The 19,458-nt window shown below is 36.9% G+C and overlaps 2 protein-coding genes across 2 annotated transcripts; both read right to left on the bottom strand.

The window, feature by feature from the left end:
• Positions 1-9,469: 9,469 nt before the first annotated feature.
• On the bottom strand, positions 9,470-10,437 carry LOC112178623 (ethylene-responsive transcription factor 1). The gene has a single exon (XM_024316793.2). It carries the CDS (start codon positions 10,307-10,309, stop codon positions 9,668-9,670), a length of 642 nt encoding a protein of 213 aa, XP_024172561.1. The 5' UTR covers positions 10,310-10,437; the 3' UTR covers positions 9,470-9,667.
• A 7,021-nt stretch (positions 10,438-17,458) lies between these two features.
• Positions 17,459-18,978, bottom strand: LOC121052933. Its single transcript, XM_040519061.1, has 3 exons — positions 18,760-18,978; positions 17,654-18,538; positions 17,459-17,578 (listed from the first exon to the last, which is right to left on the bottom strand). The coding sequence occupies exons 2-3, from the start codon at positions 18,334-18,336 to the stop codon at positions 17,539-17,541; spliced, it is 723 nt and encodes a 240-aa protein (XP_040374995.1). The 5' UTR covers positions 18,337-18,538; positions 18,760-18,978; the 3' UTR covers positions 17,459-17,538.
• Between the last annotated feature and the right edge of the window lie 480 nt (positions 18,979-19,458).

Raw genomic sequence — 19,458 nt, 5'->3', positions numbered from 1 at the left:
TGGAGGAGGGAGAACCAACCAGGTCGACGCCACCTTGAAAGTCATCATACGATCCGCAGTGTACGGCTGGATCTGGGCTAGGACAGTGGCTGGGATCTAATCAGGAGGCTGGGACTTGTGAGTCTGGGTTGGTATCATGCACTACGACTCTAGAAAATGAAGAAATCGCTGGTCGAGTCGGACAGTATCTGGCCGGGTCAGGGTTTCTGAATAGGAGAGAGAACGGAAAGCAAAGTTTCCCAAAACCGAAATTTCCATAAATATCAGTTATGATATTAAATCCGGAAACATACTATTTATATTTATATATAGTAATTTCTCAAAATAGTAAAAACTTCTGCAGACCATAACTTTCTCATACAATCTCCGATTTACACTTGCCACATGTTCATGAACTCGTATCGATGTGCTCTACGACTTTCATGAAAGTATCAAAGAAACCCAACGAATAAAAAGCCAACTCCTTGACCCCTCGAAATAAAAAGTTTTAAAGTAATTATTCGTCCGAAACACTTCCACTTTACAACCAACTTAATAATCTTCAAAAAATTATCAGAAAATTAATAATGAATTTTCGGGGTATCATTAGTTTTGTGTCAATGAGAGAAAGAGAGGGTAAGACGAATAGGTCCTTGGTGAAAATGAGGAGTTAACGGTGTTATTAACAGAGATTATCGTTAATATATCGGTAATTGATTTTAAGGTACCACTACGAGAAAAACCCCCTATTACACACAGATGAGATTCACATAGAGAGAATTTTGTATGAAAACCACTCCAATACACACAGATGTTTAATCCGTGTGCATATAGCATTAGCAACGCCAATAATACGTATGGATTATTAATCCGTCGTTGTACCGTGTGTATTGACGTATTCACACGGATTTCCATATGGAATACTCTGATTTCACACGGATTCTCATCCGTGTGTGATTGGTACTTTTTCTAGTAGTGTACTAATGTGATAGATTTAGAATTTTGAGAACTAAAGTGTCGAGTAGTCCAAACTTCAGGGACTATTTGTGATAAAAATTTCTGACTTCACGAGCAAACAATCCTAACTTTTTTCTTCTCCTCACATTTGTCAATTTACTTCTTAATTTTTCAATTCAATAAATTACCCCTTCATTTTTAAAATTCCTTCACATTTGTCATATGTTGCCAATTTGCTATTAGTTTTCAGTAGTTTCATCAAAATTTCCTATAAAATTAACCTCATACACTAAGAGTTGAGGATATCTACGTGTTTTCTATAATAAATGTGTACGTTATTTGGACATGTTTCTGTAATAATTTATTGATGAGGTGAAGGTACAAAAATATCTTCTTTTTTATCAATGAAGGAAATAAACTTACAAACAAAAACCTCTAGAATCTTTTTTCTATGTAATAAAAACAAAATTACAAAACAAAACCACTAGAACAACCCCTTCCTAGCTGATTCAAATGGAATGCTGAGGACACGCAGAAAAATGGGAGACTATTAAACTAAACAGAAGTATTAGAAATGACATTTCTTAGCGAAGCTAACTGATCATCAACAAAATTTGTTTCTCTATAAATATCCCTAAAACAGATAGTAGAAAACTGAGAAGACAAGGTTCTGATATCTACCACCAACGTTTGAATACTCCAAGAAACATCAACTTTACGAAGAGGCTGTCAATTGTAAGCTTAGAATCTCCTTCCAAAGAAATATGACTGTAATTGTAGAATAAGGCTGCCTGAAGACCAAATAGACTAAAATATGAGGAAGATTCTTACAAAATCATCATCTGAAATAGTTGAATGTTCATAAAGGAAATTTAACCCATTGATAAAGGAATCATTCCAAGAAACTAGATTAGGCAGCTCAGTTGATAAATACCATACTTGAGAACTAAATGAACAATACATAAATAAATGGTCAATAGATTCCAAATGAGAGGAGAAAAAGGGACATTTAGGGGGAACATTTGGGTTAAACATAGATAATTTATCTCTAGTTTTAAGTCTACCTCTAATTAAATTCCAAGTAAAGATCTTTACCTTTGGAGACATATTCAATTTCCTCAAGGCTGGGCGGGAGGGCTGCCCAGTGAGGCGGCCATCATCTCAGGCCCCCAATATGTCGGAGGCGTCGGATTTATATAATTGCCTCAGTTATTGAGAGTATACAACATGTTATTTTCATAAGCAGATACTATGTAAGCAATTGGTGTAGTGGATAAGTGGCCCATTATGCACTTAATGAACGACTGAGTAACAATAATAGAAAAAAATTTCTTGTCTAGGTCATCCCAATGAAGCAAGTTTACCCACGAAAAATTTCACTTCCAATTTGCCTATTTCATTATCTGCACTTTTTACAGTGAGGTTGTTCATCCTAAGGACTAAAAAATAAAACTCTGCGCCTAATAATTTAGAACAATATTATCGAAATTAAACAACATTTCGAGATATTTCCGACATTTTCTAATTTTTCATCCCCATGCCATGTGATAAAATTTTCAACAATAAAGCCAACAAGTTTTCAGTGAATCAAAGCTTGATTGCTCAAGGAACACTAAAAACAATCGACCATCCCTGCATCAGTTCTAATTAGTTAACGTATGTAACTCTTTTATATATCTTATTTTTCATATATATAATTTGAATTGAAAAGTTATCGATATCAATATTTTTCTTTAAAACTTTTATTTTTTTTCAGATCATTAATATTTCTTTGATATCCATTATGTTTAGACATTATTGGTTGATCCTCTAATAATCTATTCCAAAATTAGTCTGTTTAACTAATAGGCCGAACTCGAGAGAAATGTTGAGGAAGTTGAAGATTTGGTGGTGGGATCTTCTTTGAAAATTGGTGTACGTATGGGGGTTAGATTCAGCATTGTTATGCTGGAGTTGTATTGACATGAGTCCTCCCACGTGGCTGGGGAATGCCATTTTTAACGAGATAGTGTTTTTTTCGATAAGTTTTAACAAGAGGTAGTTGGTCTACGTACTTTTGTGATGGACTCAGCTTTCTCTATGTACTTCGAATCTCAGATTTCTTTTTTTTTTTTTCCTTTTCGATGGAACAGAATAATATTCAGCATTTGGCAATTAACACGATGTTCAAAATTGACCAGCGTTCATTTAAAAATGAAGCTCTTGGCCTTCCATAGTTGGAGCCGTTATGCATGGAGCAGCTTTTGTACATCTTTTACCACATCATGGATTCCTTAGATTTTGTAATAATGCAATCATTATCTAATATTATATAGCAGATTAATTCGCAGTATATACATGATAAAGTTGTCATAAAAAAAAAAAGTGCATTTTTCATAATTGAATGGCGTAGCCAACTTCGATTAGTCACCCCATCCTTTCGTTTGTTTGATAGAGTTCTTGTTCGAGAGATTTTGATTATGTTCTCTCTGTAATTTTTTTTACAATAAATTTATCTCGTTCTTTCGAGATTTCATTGAAGACCGAGTTGTACGTGTGAACTCTCGAGTTCCTTCTGTGATGGGCAATTGGGCATGCTCGTGAATAGTATGGGCCGGCTTACAGCTGTCTGGGTCGTATAAAATTTATTTCTATATTCTTCGATTCATGCACGAGGACTCCTTTTGACCATAATTAATGTCTTGTGCACTGTACTCCGACACGTGTTCTTATTATTCAGGTTCACACGTGTTCTTATTATTTGTTTACACTATACAGAATAGTTTTAATTTTTGTAGATCAGAAATGAATAATTTATTTTTGTGTATAGTTCTTGTGGTATACGTGCTGCTTTTAATTTATTTTTATGTCTGGTTTTCTTCACCTTGAAGTTCACTTTTTGTGCCATTTTGTGTTTAGTATATAGTATAAACTCAATTTCCTTACTTCCTTAGCCCCCCAAACTACACCACCCCATAATTGATTCGCTCAATAATATACCTGCGTGGCTTCACCTTTCTACTTAACTTAGCAGTAGCTAGGGCACAAATTAACCCAAATCTCAGTCTTTCTTGACAAAGTACGCACACTAGATGAACCAATGGGATCACCGAGTTTGACCTTCAGTTCAGACTGGAGAAGTATTCAATGGTCAAAAGTCACAACCAACCCTTAGGTAATCTTCTGAGTTTAGACCCTGGTGCAAAAAAAAAAAAAAAAAAAAAGGAATAGGTAGTGATTAAAATACTTGGGATGCGGTGGACCGTACACAGTACAAGAATTTGGACACAGCAAAGTTCACACTGATCGGTCAAAGAGTGGACCAAGATTTCAATTATTTCTTGTTTTAATTCAACGAACCAGTTTCTTCATAACAAGGTTGAACGGACATTCATGGCGATGGATCTAATGAGGGACCATCATTAGGATTAGGGAAAACAAAAAGAACTGAAGTGTTTCAGTTTTGGCCTCAATTAAAATAAGGTGAGAAACCCTAACGAAATTGTAGAATACATTGGGGGGACAATGTACATTAACCTCAACTTATAATTAGTGTTACGAGAATGTCGTGTAATAATAGCAACAATCTTTACAAAAACAATAATATATTCTAACATACACCATGTAGCAATGATTGCACTTCTGACAATTGCATTTACTTTACAAGAGTGGTAACATACCTAAAAGATCACATTCACGAAGAGCATCAATGGACGAATAAAAATAGATTTTCCACAATGTTGCCAATCAAAATTAAGACCGATGACACTTCATTTCATTCTGTCATTAGGAGGTTGTGTTCAATTAACAACGACTCACCGCCTCGCTATGCCAGACAAGACACACCGAGTGCACAAGCCGGGACAAAGCCCACCTAACTCTACCGCAGAATGGTAGAAATTTATTGTAAATATAAAACTACAATATCTTAAATATCCAATAATACCTAATATAAAAGAAAAGTAAGCCCACAAGAACGAGCCTAGCAGTCTAGAAGAGGCCCAACTGCCATCTATCCCAGCAAGTCAGCGCACAGCAGTAGAAGAACACCGGCACCAACGAATATGTACCGCCACCGCCATGGAGTCATGTCGCATCACTGAGCCATGAACAATTGGTTTCAACCCAAATCATTTCTACTAATCTCTATAATCTAAGATTATATCTTTCTATGATTTCTCAAGTATCTCTTTGTCACAACTTACAAATAGGATAGAGTTAGGTATATTGAAGATCATATCATTTACAAACCAAATTCTCCGGTGATGCAAATTGCCAATATACATCATTATTAGGTATCAACAGAAACTCATAACATTAAATATACCTTATAGCCATGAACATTAAATAATATACATCTAGACTACATAACCAATAACAACCATATCAATGAGGTATCTAAATAAACATACCTCTAGAATAGGTAACCAATAAATGACATAGCTATGAGATATCTAAAACTATATACATTTTGACAAGATATTTGTCACGCCCCGATTTTCAAGCACAATTAATAAACCAAATAAACAAATACAAATACACCGGGCATGATGATTCAAACATCGACCCTAAATACCAGGATTTAAAAAAAAAAAAAAAAAACAACAAGTGTACTATTAAGTTCTGAACTCACAATGTCAATACAAACTCGTTCTTTAGAGTTATATATTACATTACACAAGTTTACAAATTAAGTTGCATTAACAAAATAATAACTAAATGCTCCCTCAGAGCTTACTACAAATGGAAGTCTAAAAAGGTCAAAGCAACAAAATTAGCTTCTGAACACATACAGTTGCGACAGCAAAACTCTTACGTCAGCCATGATTACCCTAACCTACAAGATCAGCCCCTACACCATTGAATAGTAACCCGATAAGCTTTTGACAACTCGCATAAATAAACTCGAACCACAATAGTAGACTGAAATAATAAAGTCAAACAATTCAAAATAATATAGTAATCCCTGCATATGATTTAGTTGAAGTGATTACATGAAGACCAAACAATACAAGAAAATAGTAATCACTGCAGATAACTTAGTTCAGGTGATCACATGAAGATAAAACAATATAAAAAAATAGCAATCTCTGTAGATACTTAGTTATGGAGATTACGAATAAAAGCAAGCAATTCAATACTAGAAATAAACTAGCAATCAATATACATTTATCCATTTATAACACTAATCACCACAACATCAATCTCAACATTAATCACTTAACAACAATCCACTTCATTTACACAAAATCATCCACATCCTTTACGCAAAATCATCACACATATCACCATACTGGTTATCACATAATATTGTTTCCTCATCTGTAACAACCTCAAAACAATAGCGAAACCATTTCCAAAATAATATGTTACATATCAAACCATCATCAAAATCATATACAACATCAATCAAAGCTCAAACCAACAAAACCATCTTTTCTTTCCAATTTCATTTATTTTTCTCAACATCACATCGCACAACAAAAGGGAACAAAATGCCAAATTCACCAAGATATATATATATATATATATATATATATATCACGTAAATATATATACGTAGTCATCCACTCAGAGTTGCCACTAATACCGACTATAGTTTTACAAATTACGCTACTTGAAAAAATCATTTTTATTTCAAAACATTGTTTTAACTTATCCATGAATAGTTGACGATCATTCTCATATATTTCAAAGCAAATATTTATTTTGATAAATAAGATTTGAGATGCTAACAATTTAATCTACTAAATTAAAACAAAAGTTAATTTAACAGCCGAAACACCGTGAGATTTACTCACCTCTAAATCCCACTACGTCTTCTCTTATAGCCGAGATAAAGTACAGAACACTCTTCGTCAATCACCTTGAAAATTCAAGAACTCGGTGAAACCCTAGAATTCAAATCCTCAATTCGACCTCTACACTTGAAATCGCTTCAAGCCGCTTGGAGGGAAAGATGTACGTCTCCTAGGCTTCAAAATCCCTCAAGAATTAGCATTGGAGGTGGCCGGAATCGTGAGTTCCAACGGTGACCCCGAAGCAACGTCACCACCCAACATCTCCACCTTGCTGCACCTTCTACAACCAAAATCGAGCCACAAAGCTACCACATACTTGAAGAGGGAAGAGAGACGAATAGAATGGGACCAGTGGTGCGGCCAAAGGTGGCCGGACGACCGAGATATGACCGAAAAACAAACTAAGGCGATTTCAGGCCCGGGGAGAGAGAGGGAGAGAGAGAGAGAGAGAGAGAGAGAGAGAGAGAGAAACTTGGGTTTCCGAAAATGAAAACTAGGGTTTTTCTCTAATTTTTTTGAAATTTTTCTATTTAACCAAAAATGGAAACTTTTTCCATTTACTATAATTTCTTCATACAAACTCCGAGTTTTGCGTTCCGCACGAAGTCACATTGATGCGTTCTACAACTTTCGTGAAGGAGGTTTTCAAAGAAACTCGACAAATAAAGGTCACCCCTTTGCCCCCTCGAAAATAAAACGTTTCGAGTAATTATTCGTCAGAAACTCTTCCACTTCACCAACAACTCGAGAAATCGTACAACCGAACACTTTATTAATTCCAGAAAATTTCAAGAAATTAATAACAAATTTCTAGGGTATTACAGTATTTTAAAAATCTTTGCCCCCTCGAAAATAAAACGTTTCGAGTAATTATTCGTCAGAAACTCTTCCACTTCACCAACAACTCGAGAAATCGTACAACCGAACACTTTATTAATTCCAGAAAATTTCAAGAAATTAATAACAAATTTCCAGGGTATTACAGTATTTTAAAAATCTCATAGCATAAAACAACTTACCTCATAACCATGACATTAAATAACATACCTTTAGAATAGGTAACAGGTAACGAATAAGTGACATAGGTATGAGGTATCTAAAACTTTATGTTTTTAACAAGGTATTGAAAAAAAACTCATGGCATAAAACAACCTACCTTATAGCCATGAATATTGCAATGTGTCATACATTTGGATTAGGTAACCAGTGAAACTCATAGCATGAAAAATAAAAAAAGCAGTAGGCATTAAAGTTCTAGAACTTGAAAGTCATACCTACTACATATCTATTTTTAATCGTCACTTGAAAGTCAAGTGTTCTACCCAACTCCTCAAGTTAGCATGGATATAATATGTATGGTATAGTCGAACAAACCTCTGTCGATAGGTATGCAACTAATAAAAACCATTATATGAAATAAATTCATAGTAACATTTCATCGAATACATTGAGGCCTCGTTTGATTTGCGGAATGAAAACTTTATCCTTTCGTGTGTTTGGCACACCTAAATTAATGAACAACTTTCCTACATAAAGGGAAAATTGGGTGGGGGATCCTCCCACACCCCATGTGATTCATTTTACCTCCAACTTTCCCTTTATTGATTGCACATTAATTACCTGCTTTAAATACCATTTTAAAGATTATTATTACCAATTTATTCAAGAAAATTTTTGAACATTGAATTGTTTGTGTTTTGATATTAAGGATACTATTAGAAATTTGATATTGCTTACTTCCCTATTCATGCACAAACAGAACATCGGAAAGGAAAGTAAAATACATTTTCATATTACTTTCCTGACATTCCCAAATATTGATAGGGAAACTAGTGAGAAATTTATTTTCCCATGCTCATGAGAAAAGCTAAGGAACCAATTTCCTTTCTGCAAACCAAACGAGGTTTGAGTGCACCGCAAAAATAAATAAAAAAATAAATATTGTTCTCCATAAAAAAGTATATACATTGATTCTAACAATATTGATGACAATATTAAAGTTAGGGATTACAACACCTACAATTAAAAATATTAACGCAAAGAGCTTTAATCATAAAATACATAACATTAATTTTTTGGCAAGAGGTAGATTACCGTAGGTTAAAAAAATTTCCTTCAGTGGCAATTTCTGTAATTTTGAGGGAGAAATGGTTGTATTAATTATTTATCTTACATGATAACTTTTGGGTGTAAATTGAAAAGAAATAATAGAATTTTACCTAACATTTCTTATAAAAATTGGGCGTATAATGAATTGCCCTGAAAATGAAAGATCAGTTATCATTTCATATTACTTTTCACTACCCCAATAATAAATCAAGCATATAAGCCATTAAGAAAAATTATTAATTACACATCAACACATCCTGAGTATTGTTTCCTTTCCTTCTCACGTTTTGGTTCATATATTAATGATCACATGCATTCCAATCTCTTATTACCGTTAGCTTCTTTCATTAATTCAATATCTACTTTTAATATTCCGACCAAGAATATGGTAGAAACTTTTTAGGATTGATCTCAGTTCAGGTGCACTACCAAAATATGAAACCAATTGCTTTCTCTGGAAACAAAGGTGCATAACAATAACACTTCAAATTAATTTTAAAAAAAAAAGAGAAAAAAAAAAAAAAACGGTAGAGAAAGGGAAGAGTACCAAAAACAACATATTAAATTATGAATAGGAGTTACAAGGATGCTTTGAAGTTTGAACAAGTTTCTTAACACGATCACTAGACTAGGTACTCCTTGCGGAAGAGAATATTTGAGGCCTTATCTTCCTCGTATTTAAAATAATTAACATAAAGAAAATGCTCATGGTTAATAGCAATTACATGAACCGAGAAAAGAACGCAAGGATGACCTGTAGAACTCGATCGCCTAATCAAAAAAAGCATTTTCACATTTACTCGTACTATATGGTGTTGATTAATTATTAACCCCATAACGCTCTATCTTCGCTTTGCCTTGGGAGACTCGTTGTCCTCCGATGCCGACAAGGACGTAGAGGACAGTTCCGGCGAGCGCCGCCGCTTCGGGGTAACCCTAACCGGCTCAACGCTGTTCGAGCCAATCAAGTGAGGAAAGTTGAGTTTGGCTTTACAGCCGCGCAGTTTGAAAGCAGCTCGGTCGTAAGCCAGACCAGCATCCTCGGGAGTCTCGTAAGTCCCGAGCCACACTCTCGCGCCATTCTTCGCCGGATCTCTAATCTCCGCCGCGTACTTCCCCCAAGGCCTCCTCCTCACGCCCCTGAAATGCCTCTCCACCCTGGGTGCGTGCACATCACGTTTAACCGACGCATTCTGAGCTTGCTTCCTCAACTTAACCTCCTCCTCCTCCGGTGTACTTACAGCTTCGGATTCAGAGTCCTCGGGTTTTAGCGCCGATTCCCACCAGTTCTCCGTGGTAAAAAGCCCACTTAAGCAGGTTGAAGCAGCAGTAGAACTGGGGAAAAACAAGGGGATGATGTCGTCTACGTCGCCGCCGAAGATGGTTGCCGGAGGCTCCATATGATCGCCTAGAAGGTGTTGTCGAATGGATTCAAGAAGAGCCAAGTCGGAATCTACTGACTCTAGGGTTGTCTGTCCGTACATGTTAATTTCTACCTTCACACAATGCAATATAAGCACACAACAAGGTGTTCTTGAAGAGTTTGATGATGGGGGTTTCAGGTCTGTGTAGGTTTGCTGGAAATGATTTTTTGAGGGTGTGTAATGTAATGTATGATTTAAATAGAGCTAGTTGTTGTCGTACGTAGCTGCAGTGAACTTTCATGGCACGAAATGGTCACACGTGTTATATACATGCCACACATTTATATAATTTTATGAATTCGAAAACGACAAAAAAAGAAAAGAAAAAAAGCAATGATCGATCCCATATACAGATGTCTAGGATCCTAAAAATACCCCCTCAACGAGGACATCTCATTTGAAATCACTTGATGCTCGCCAATTTTTAAGGAATCATTTTGCACTCTAGAGAAAAATCATTTCAAACACTAGTTTGCAAGATACTCAAACACTGGTTTATCAAATATAATAATTTGTAAAAATTTAAAAAAATCAAACATGATAATGTTTTCTGCCCAAAAAAAAAAAATTGAAGAAAAAACTAGAACTCCCATCCAATTAGAAACTTATATAGGATGGATGGTCATCGCTAATTTCTAAGTAACCAACGTTATGGCAGACCTATATTAAGGTTTAGAGAGGCCCAGACTCCTGCTAATGTTGAATAGTTTTCCTTAGTCGATGTGTCCTATATATATTTGAACCTCCTTTGTATTTAATTTTCCTTTCTCTAGACATTCCATACCACTTTTTTTTTTTTTTTTTGAATAAAAGGCTGGTGCCCTCAAGCCTTGATTAATGAAACTGATGAATACAAGGGGGGGACATTAAGCCTAAACCTCTGATTACAAGAAGCATCTAGAGAACATCCTGAAATAATATCATGAGTCTCGACCAAATAACAGTATTCAACAATGCACCAACTAGCAAAGAGCGCTCTACTAGCGACTCTTCTTTTTATAATAAGGAGATCAGAAACTTTATTGAAATAGAAAAATTACAACTATACGATGCAAAAATGCATCAATAAAGAAAATAAACAGTACAAAAAGAAAAGGTGTAAAAATTACATCAAAAATACAAAGAAATAATAATGAAGCAAGAGCATCAATGTCTGAACGCATAGCTAAGTTTACAGTACGGATTGCAGCTGTGTAGCGAGCTGAGTAGTCAGTGGTTTGACTACCCATGCAAATCTAACGCACAAAATGACAAAAGTCAATTCAGCGCAGAACATAGGGCAATCTTCCACCCAAAAATTGAAGCTGGCCGAGGGTGTCAGAACATGATCGTAGTGGCATGCAATCTTTTACAAATAAATACCATAAACCTGGGTCCGAATCCAATACCACTAACACACAAACACACAAGAAGCCATTCCAAATTTTTTTAAAAAGGCCCGCAGAAAAAGTGGGTCGGAACTAAGCCTAAAATCTACCTGGATCCCAGATCCGGAGCTTTTGGCTCAACAACCAGTTTTACCGCCGACTCGACTATCCTCCAGGCCACCGGGGACGCAGTTCCATAGATCCTGAAGAAGAGCCTCTCAAGGACGCATCACCATTGGACCCAGTAGGATGAAGACTGCCAACGTCAGCACCACGAAAACATATCAATCCTGTGGCAATAGAAACAAAGTCGTGCGATCAAGTCAAAGACCCTCGGCTGCACAAAACACCATCACCACCACGGAAATGACCCAAGCAGGCGAGATCCAAGAAAAGAATCGCGATTCCAAGCTTCCAAAATCTCAGGAGCAGTGCGCCCCCATTGATGCCTCCATCGCGTCCCAAAACACCAACTCGGTCAACCGTCAACCTCACGTCACTAGAAAACTACCGACGCCAGCCCGTCCATTGCATCAGAATCTCCATCAATACCCTCCCATATGGGAACATCAATACACCAAAACCAGCGAAAGAAAATAGAAAGAGAAACAGCAGGCTTAGAACCTTACATTTATCCATGATTATGAAGAAGGTATATGAGATGCGCCCGCTAGGGACGATGTCTCTAAAACCCTAGCAGAGCTAAGTCGGAATATCAGTGGTCATAACATACTTGAATTCTTTAATTTTTCTTTTTCTTTTTGGTTTATAATATTTAAGCATTGTTCTGGAATGAAAGTAACAAATATTCAGTTCTTATTTGGCAACGTTCAATATGGTTGTAGAAAAAATATTAATCACTATCAATTTAAATGTACATTTCAATTTCATGTTCAAGGTATAAAAAACAAACCTTTTACATTCGGCCTCTTAAACTTTTAGTCATAGTCCGTATCTGTAGTCTGTAACTACTAACGTATGTGGTAAAACATCAGTATAATTGATAAAATAAGTTGTTTAACAGTGATATGGTGACTAGTGATATATTATTATACTGATATTGTCTCAGCTTAACCACATATTAACTATTAGGTTTTAACTCAAAATATCTCGGTACAATTCTGAGTAATCACATACTTATAAATTATTATTTTTTTTGGTCACTTCTTGACCCAAGATCACCGGCCACTTGCCAAAAGCCAATTATACCATAAAGGCATGTCTAAATCTAACTGCAGCCCCCAACTCCGTCTCGGTCGGAGGCTCCGACACCAACACCGACTTTGGAGACCTGACTCGCTTGTAGTGCGTTATAAATTGTAAGGCAAGGACGACGACAATCCACAAACACATCACGTTTATAAGAACGATTAAAGATTAAGGACGATGACGATGATCATACATGGAATATCCAGAAGCTGAGATCAATCCGTTTCACACAAAAAAATCAATTAGACCGTTTAATGTTCATCACCAACTCGGCTTCCTAAGCCACTAGCCGGACGAACTCAACACCCAAAAAGGCCTTTTTTCTGTCATAAAAAACAAAAACACCCAAAAAGGCCACCGTACGTGTATCGCCGGTCGAGGCGAGGTATTGGGTTATGCTCTTATGTACGCACGTGTTGAAATTAGTAAGCTAATTACTGATGTGACTTTTTATGTGTATGTATATATTCAATCAACTAATTAAGTTCAGTAATTAGTTGTTAAATTAGTCAAATTACATCTGATTTAGATTTGGAGTGCGTGGGCCGTGGTATGTCGGATTCCATTATTCCAAGATGACGTTTAAGCCCTAATAGGACAAAAAGTTCCCCATCAGTCGCAACTGTCCATCATTTGTCTTACTATGAGTGTTAATCACATGGAGATTAATTATAAGTCATCTAATTAGTTTATAGCTGGGATTATGATATGTGATCCATTTTCCTTATTTTAATTAACTTTCTTTTTGACATGGCATAAATTTACTAGAATAAGGGAGGAGATGTGAAAGCGACATTTAAGCGTTTGCATTATTTGCACATACACGGGAAAGAATCATATCTTGTTAACCCTAGCCGCGAGAGCGTAGCCAGAGAGCGAAGTCAATGAGAATCAGCAATCTCGTTTGATGGTGACCGACGGCAGCGGTAGCGCTTCCCTAGTTGACGTTGTGTTGCTGTTGAACGGGAGTTGTGCTATTGTCCCTGCTTTCTGGATTGGTGGGCTTGGAGGTGACAGTGAATGGCCAGGATTGAGTTATGGCTCGAAGCTACTTGAAGGCAAGCTTTTGTGGCGTCAGAGAAAGGGACAGTGACTGGCGGTCCGGTGCGTAGGGTTCCAAATTCAATTTGGGTTTGAAACTGTTGCACAGGTTCTGTAGCTGTTTTTGGGTTGTGGTGTCGAAGAGGCATGGTGGCATTTTCTTATATCATCGTGGAGGTGGTGGACGGTGAATAATAACAGCGGCGCATGCGACGGTTTTTGCACAGGGGAGTGGAAGCTGGAATTGGATTGGGCCAGTCCGACTTGTCGGGCTTTGGGCTCTATCTTTTCCTTTGGGCTTAGAGGGTTGTTGCTCTTTTTACCCCTAGGTTGTTTTTGTTTCAATAATTCATTTTTTTGCGAGGTAGTGGGCTCCGACCTGGTCTAGACATTTTTTTAAATTTTTTTTTATATATTTTTTTTCTAGTAGCTAGTTGGTTCTTTGTCTATGCTTAGCATGAGGTTTTCTATGAGCATTTGTAGAAGTACTTGGTTCCAACATACCATAATTGTGTGCTCAATGTGTGTAGTCACGTAGAATAGATTGCCTACAAGGTGAAGTGATTTTGTTTAACATAGACTAATCTTCACTCAAAATGTTATTATGGAGTAGTTGTGTAATACCCCAAGCTGCACCTCACCAGCTTAAGCACGTTACATTGCCGCGAGTCTCTAAAACATACATAAACCGAACACTTGATTTATATCTTAGAGACCCGCTAGACATTTTGTTTAATAAGCTTTTCGTAAACGCATAGCGGAGCTTAAAAATAATTTTGAGGTGAAATTCTTTAAATCACAAAATCAGTTGTTCGTCCATAACTTGATATGAATAATCACTCGAGGGGTTAATAAACTTCAAGAAATAAGGTTTAGCAAAGTTCGACACAAGACTAACTTCCAACAAGTTTCCGAAAACAAAGTTCAAGACAGAGGATTCGGAGTAAAACCCGGAACCTGAGTTCTGAAAAAGGGTTTATCAAACTTACTTCCGCACCCTAGCTCCGTCCTCTACTATCCCATCTCCAGTGCACAGTAACTGCATCCACATTGTTGTAAGCTTTCGTCCTCGTTACTCATAGGGACTTTACCCCGACTGGATTTGAAAAACCGACAAATAAATAAACTTTTTTGCTAGCCAATATGAAAACATGCTTAGACCAAGTATATAAAGGAACGACAAACTTTTTAATGTTTTTCAACTTGAAAACTGGTGCATGATGCTTAAATAAATACGGCGCCAAATCTAAGTATTATCTGATGGCCGGTCCCATAGACCCACTACACGACTTTACCTCAAATTAATTTATAACTAGATAAGCGTAGCGAGAACATTCACTACCTAGCTACACACACGGATCGGGTCGTCATTGCGATCGGGCACCGTTCGGCCGGTGTAGCTAACCCTCCAGAGGTTAAGAGAATCGAACCCAAGGAAGTCAGTGCCACCTTTTACTCTCAAGCCATCACATCTCTCACAGTTTGGTTAGTACGCATTGTATTTTAACATAACCAAACCACATAGACTTAACATGCATCATTTTATAAAAAGCGTAATATAATAAAACCACTAATCGAGGAGAGTTCAGAATCCCCTACTTGGATTCCGATGCTTTCTCTCATGTACTCCGAGAGTCGCAAACCTTTCGTTCCTCAGGTAACTGGAGTCCTAATTAAGTTTCGACATTTCGATAGTTATTATCTCATTGAACTAATAATTGAAATCTTGATGATTAATAATTCGTCTAACCACTTTTCTTAGTTTGACCAGGAGTTGACCTAAATTGATCATTGTTTGATCAATGTTCGACCAATCGAGACGGGTTTGATAATTAACCCAAATTACCGACCATTTACGTGAAATTACTATATCGACCATAAATATATATATTAAGTGCACCCAATTTACTAAGGCCACCCAATATATTAATTTCTTTTCTTTACTTACTATCATTTTTACAAAATACTCAAACAACGGAAGTTATAACAAATTTCTGAAATTCCCGATTCTACATGGACACCCAAACATAAGTTCCTTCCTTAACTGAAATATCATTTCTTCCCTTTCAAATTTCATTGCATAGTAATTCTGTCGAATTACCATGGACACCCAACACAATCCCAAATTCACACAAAGTGTGCCCAAACTACTAAAGACACCCATAACCATAACTTGATTTCTTTCCGACATTCACAACCATTATCATGACAAAACTTCAAGTTTATAGAACCCGATTACATATCAACAACTTCATACGAGTAACCTATTCCAATCCAATTCACCATTCTCTTAAACACAGATTCACCGTGAGCACATGCAACGCATGCAACTATTTTATGAACTCGTAAGCAAAACAACAAGCATTCAGTCTAGAACTCGAGTTTACCTTTGCTAGTATAACTCGTAGATGAAACTTCAGGTTTCGATTTGACCAACTACAATCTGTGTTCCACCTCCTAATTTCTGAGATTGAAGACAACTGAAGTTCAATTCCAAGTTTCGAGTCTAACTCAACATTGCAGTCTCACAAGGAGTTCCAAAACGGTCGTCACGCACAGCAATGCCTGCGGTGTTCGACTGAACCCAGAATGCCAAAGCGTTAAACTTTAATCAAATTGGAAAAGCCACTTACACAGACGTGTAGAGCTCGAAGAGCTGATCGTCTTTCATGTAGCAAGCAAGCCCAGAAGTACTGGAAGAGACGTTGGCATTGAGGAACACGGCGGAGCCTTAACTACCCAAAAACGCAAATCATCAGAACCGAATCGAATTCAGAAACTAATCATACAGGCATTAGACCATGATGAAACGATGAGGTTTCATACCACAGGCAAGCCAAACGGTGGCTTGAGTCGTCGGAATTCACTGAAACTCGCCGGAGCAGTTGGACCTTCTCATTGTCGATTCTTCTTTCTCGTCCAGTGCATGGACGATCAGAGGCCACGGGCATGACGAAGATGACGAGATGAAGAGAACACCGGTGGTCTGCCGTAGTGTTGTAGCTGAATGGAGTAGCGCCGGTCAGATCCTCTTTGCAGGTCTCCGGGTCGCGTTTCGGGTTTGAGATCTCTGGTTCTCTCTCTCGATCCTTCTGGATCGATCATCTGATCACATGCCTAGTTATAGGCTTTTCCAATTAATATTCGATGGTTGTGATCAATCGGTGGATTTATGGATGGCTAGGATCGCGCTAGGTTGATACCTTTTTTTCCCAAAATATTCTCCTTTAATCTAAATTTTCAAAAATCACCAAAAATAACTCGGAAGTTTAGAAAATTCCCACGAACTCGTCATGTAGTATACTTTAGAGTTAATTAGATCCAAGTCCAAAATTCACACAACTTATTAGATTTAGTCCGGTTGATTTTTTTTGTTATTCGCGGTCCTATGACTCAGCTGCCATGTTGGATTCCTTTCCATTTCTATTTTGCTGACTCAACACCGACAATTTTCATTTTCGTGGATTCCAAATATACCCTAATTAAATAGCGTAAGAGCTGAAAATACTATTTTTAAATGCATTGATTGTATACTTCATTAATTTCAATGTAATCAATATTTTGAAATTTATGAAAAAAACGTAACAGTAGCAATAGAGACCACTTTCATCCTAGCAAAAAGTTCCAGCAAATTCCATTTCACAATTTTCGGTTCCATTTGTTCCCTTCCTCTCATCGGTTCAATGAAGAGAGTCCGCTCACAAAACCAATACTATGCAAAATTGACCATGATCAAGGATACAATACCAAGAGATAAATATATAAGAGAAATCAAATGAAAGAATACCTTACCGGCAGAGCAATTACACACCCACATGCAGTTTCAGGATGACCATTCATCTTCATAATCGATTCCATTAAATGATCACACACTAAAGGTGCCCATGCATACTGCGACATTGTTTCAATATCCTCTATATATGAGACGACATTCCAACCGAGTTCATTACCACTATTGCAGAGGAATAATGTAACGCAAAAGTAGAGACAGACAAGCCTTATAAAATCTTTTTCATCCTCATTCCCTCTCAACTTAGCTACATGTTTTATTTTTTGTTCTAATATTGCCTTGCTCATCCTCGGAACTCCGCCCAGTTGTCCTGTCCTGAACCCGGCATCCTCTTTCTTCTTCTTCTGGTCTAGGTTAATTTCTTCCCCAATGAGTGTTAAGCCAAATAACTCAGAGATGTCTTTGCTGGTTATAGTACCGGTGAACTCCCCAAACATAAAACTTTTGTTTTGCTGGTTAAAACACTTCAAGAGAGCCACTATTTCCAAATCAGATTTTTTGCAAGCAGATTCTATTAATGTAACATTGTAATACGCCATAAACAAACTCCCAAATGGTGTTCTCTGGATCAAATCTAGTTTCTCTTGTGTTATGTCTGCTCTAAGCTCATCCGTCATCACACATCCAAACTTCAATAAATCACACCTGTACTCTAGATAGGGATACTCCTTCTTTGCCATAAAGCACCTGCAACCCTTGAAAATTCAATGGATCCATAATCGGATAAACCTTTGATAAAGGTCAGACTAAAGAAAAAGAAAACCTTTGATTGCCAAAGCAACCTCTGTACCATGCAACAGCATTAACAAAATACAAAACAGGTCGTTGATTTCCACAACATCCAATACACCCAAACTTCTACCTTTGTTAGTGAAGCTACCCCTGCACCAGGCAAGAAGCAGAACAAAATACAAACACATCATCTAATATGCACAATTTAAAACTCAATAGATACCCAAACATCTAGACCAGAGGTATAACTGTACAACAGATGAATTTAGGTAAGAAAGTTGCCGGAAATTAACCCACCTTGACAAGAGGTAGGAACATTGACAGCAATTAACCCAGCCCAAAAAACAACAAAGAAAGAAACCAGACCATACCTCTGATAGCGGTATCCAGATGAATTCAAGAAAGACCTCCAGGGGAGGAACTAGGTGAGCGAGTAGGATTTGTTTTGCGACCATCGTCAAATTAATTTCGAAACGTAAATCGACTCAGTAATTATTGTTTCGTAATCTCTTCTCTGAATTTGAAATCATAACGGTGGCTTGAAATTAGGACGGAGATAGTTGACATTGATGTTCAATGGGGTGGCTGGATGTTAGGAAGTAGAGAGATGGCGTGAAATCCTCTTTTCCAGTTTTTGGTCTTTTGGATACGTTCTAAATCCCTAAATTAAAATGGCAAAGCTTTGTAAATTGCTGGATAAACATAGGTAAAGAATTTGCTTACCTGGCGAGTAGGCCGACTGGATGGACCGCAAATGGTAAAAAAATTGTTAGTGGACTGCATCCAATATTGTAGGGTGAAAATGGACCTATAATCAATTAACTCAATACTTTATTATGCTGCTCTTAAATCGAGGATTTCATTTTGTGATAATTTCTAAAAATATTCTCGAGCATCCTTTAACATTACTAAGATCGATAAGTAAATTATCAAACTATCTCACTTAAGTTCGATAAACTTTTCCAGGGCTCACAAGTTGTCTACTGTACTATTTTGACCTATGATCAGAATCATAATAATGTATAATTTCTTTAATTAAAAAAAGTTGAAATTAAGAATTTGATGAATAT

Source organism: Rosa chinensis, chromosome 1, assembly GCF_002994745.2.
Source record: "Rosa chinensis cultivar Old Blush chromosome 1, RchiOBHm-V2, whole genome shotgun sequence".
Lineage (NCBI taxonomy): Eukaryota > Viridiplantae > Streptophyta > Magnoliopsida > Rosales > Rosaceae > Rosa > Rosa chinensis.
The sequence above is the reverse complement of the archived record's forward strand: the minus strand, read 5'-3'. Positions and strand labels throughout refer to the sequence as shown.

Bases quoted from the DNA above. Each gene is read 5' to 3' on its own strand.
- LOC121052933 (XM_040519061.1), bottom strand. From the start codon at position 18,336: ATGGCAAAGAAGGAGTATCCCTATCTAGAGTACAGGTGTGATTTATTG. The intron at 17,579-17,653 runs GTATTCTTTCAT...AATTTTGCATAG, and splicing joins GTAATTGCTCTGCCGGTAAG to TATTGGTTTTGTGAGCGGAC.
- LOC112178623 (XM_024316793.2), bottom strand. From the start codon at position 10,309: ATGTACGGACAGACAACCCTAGAGTCAGTAGATTCCGACTTGGCTCTT.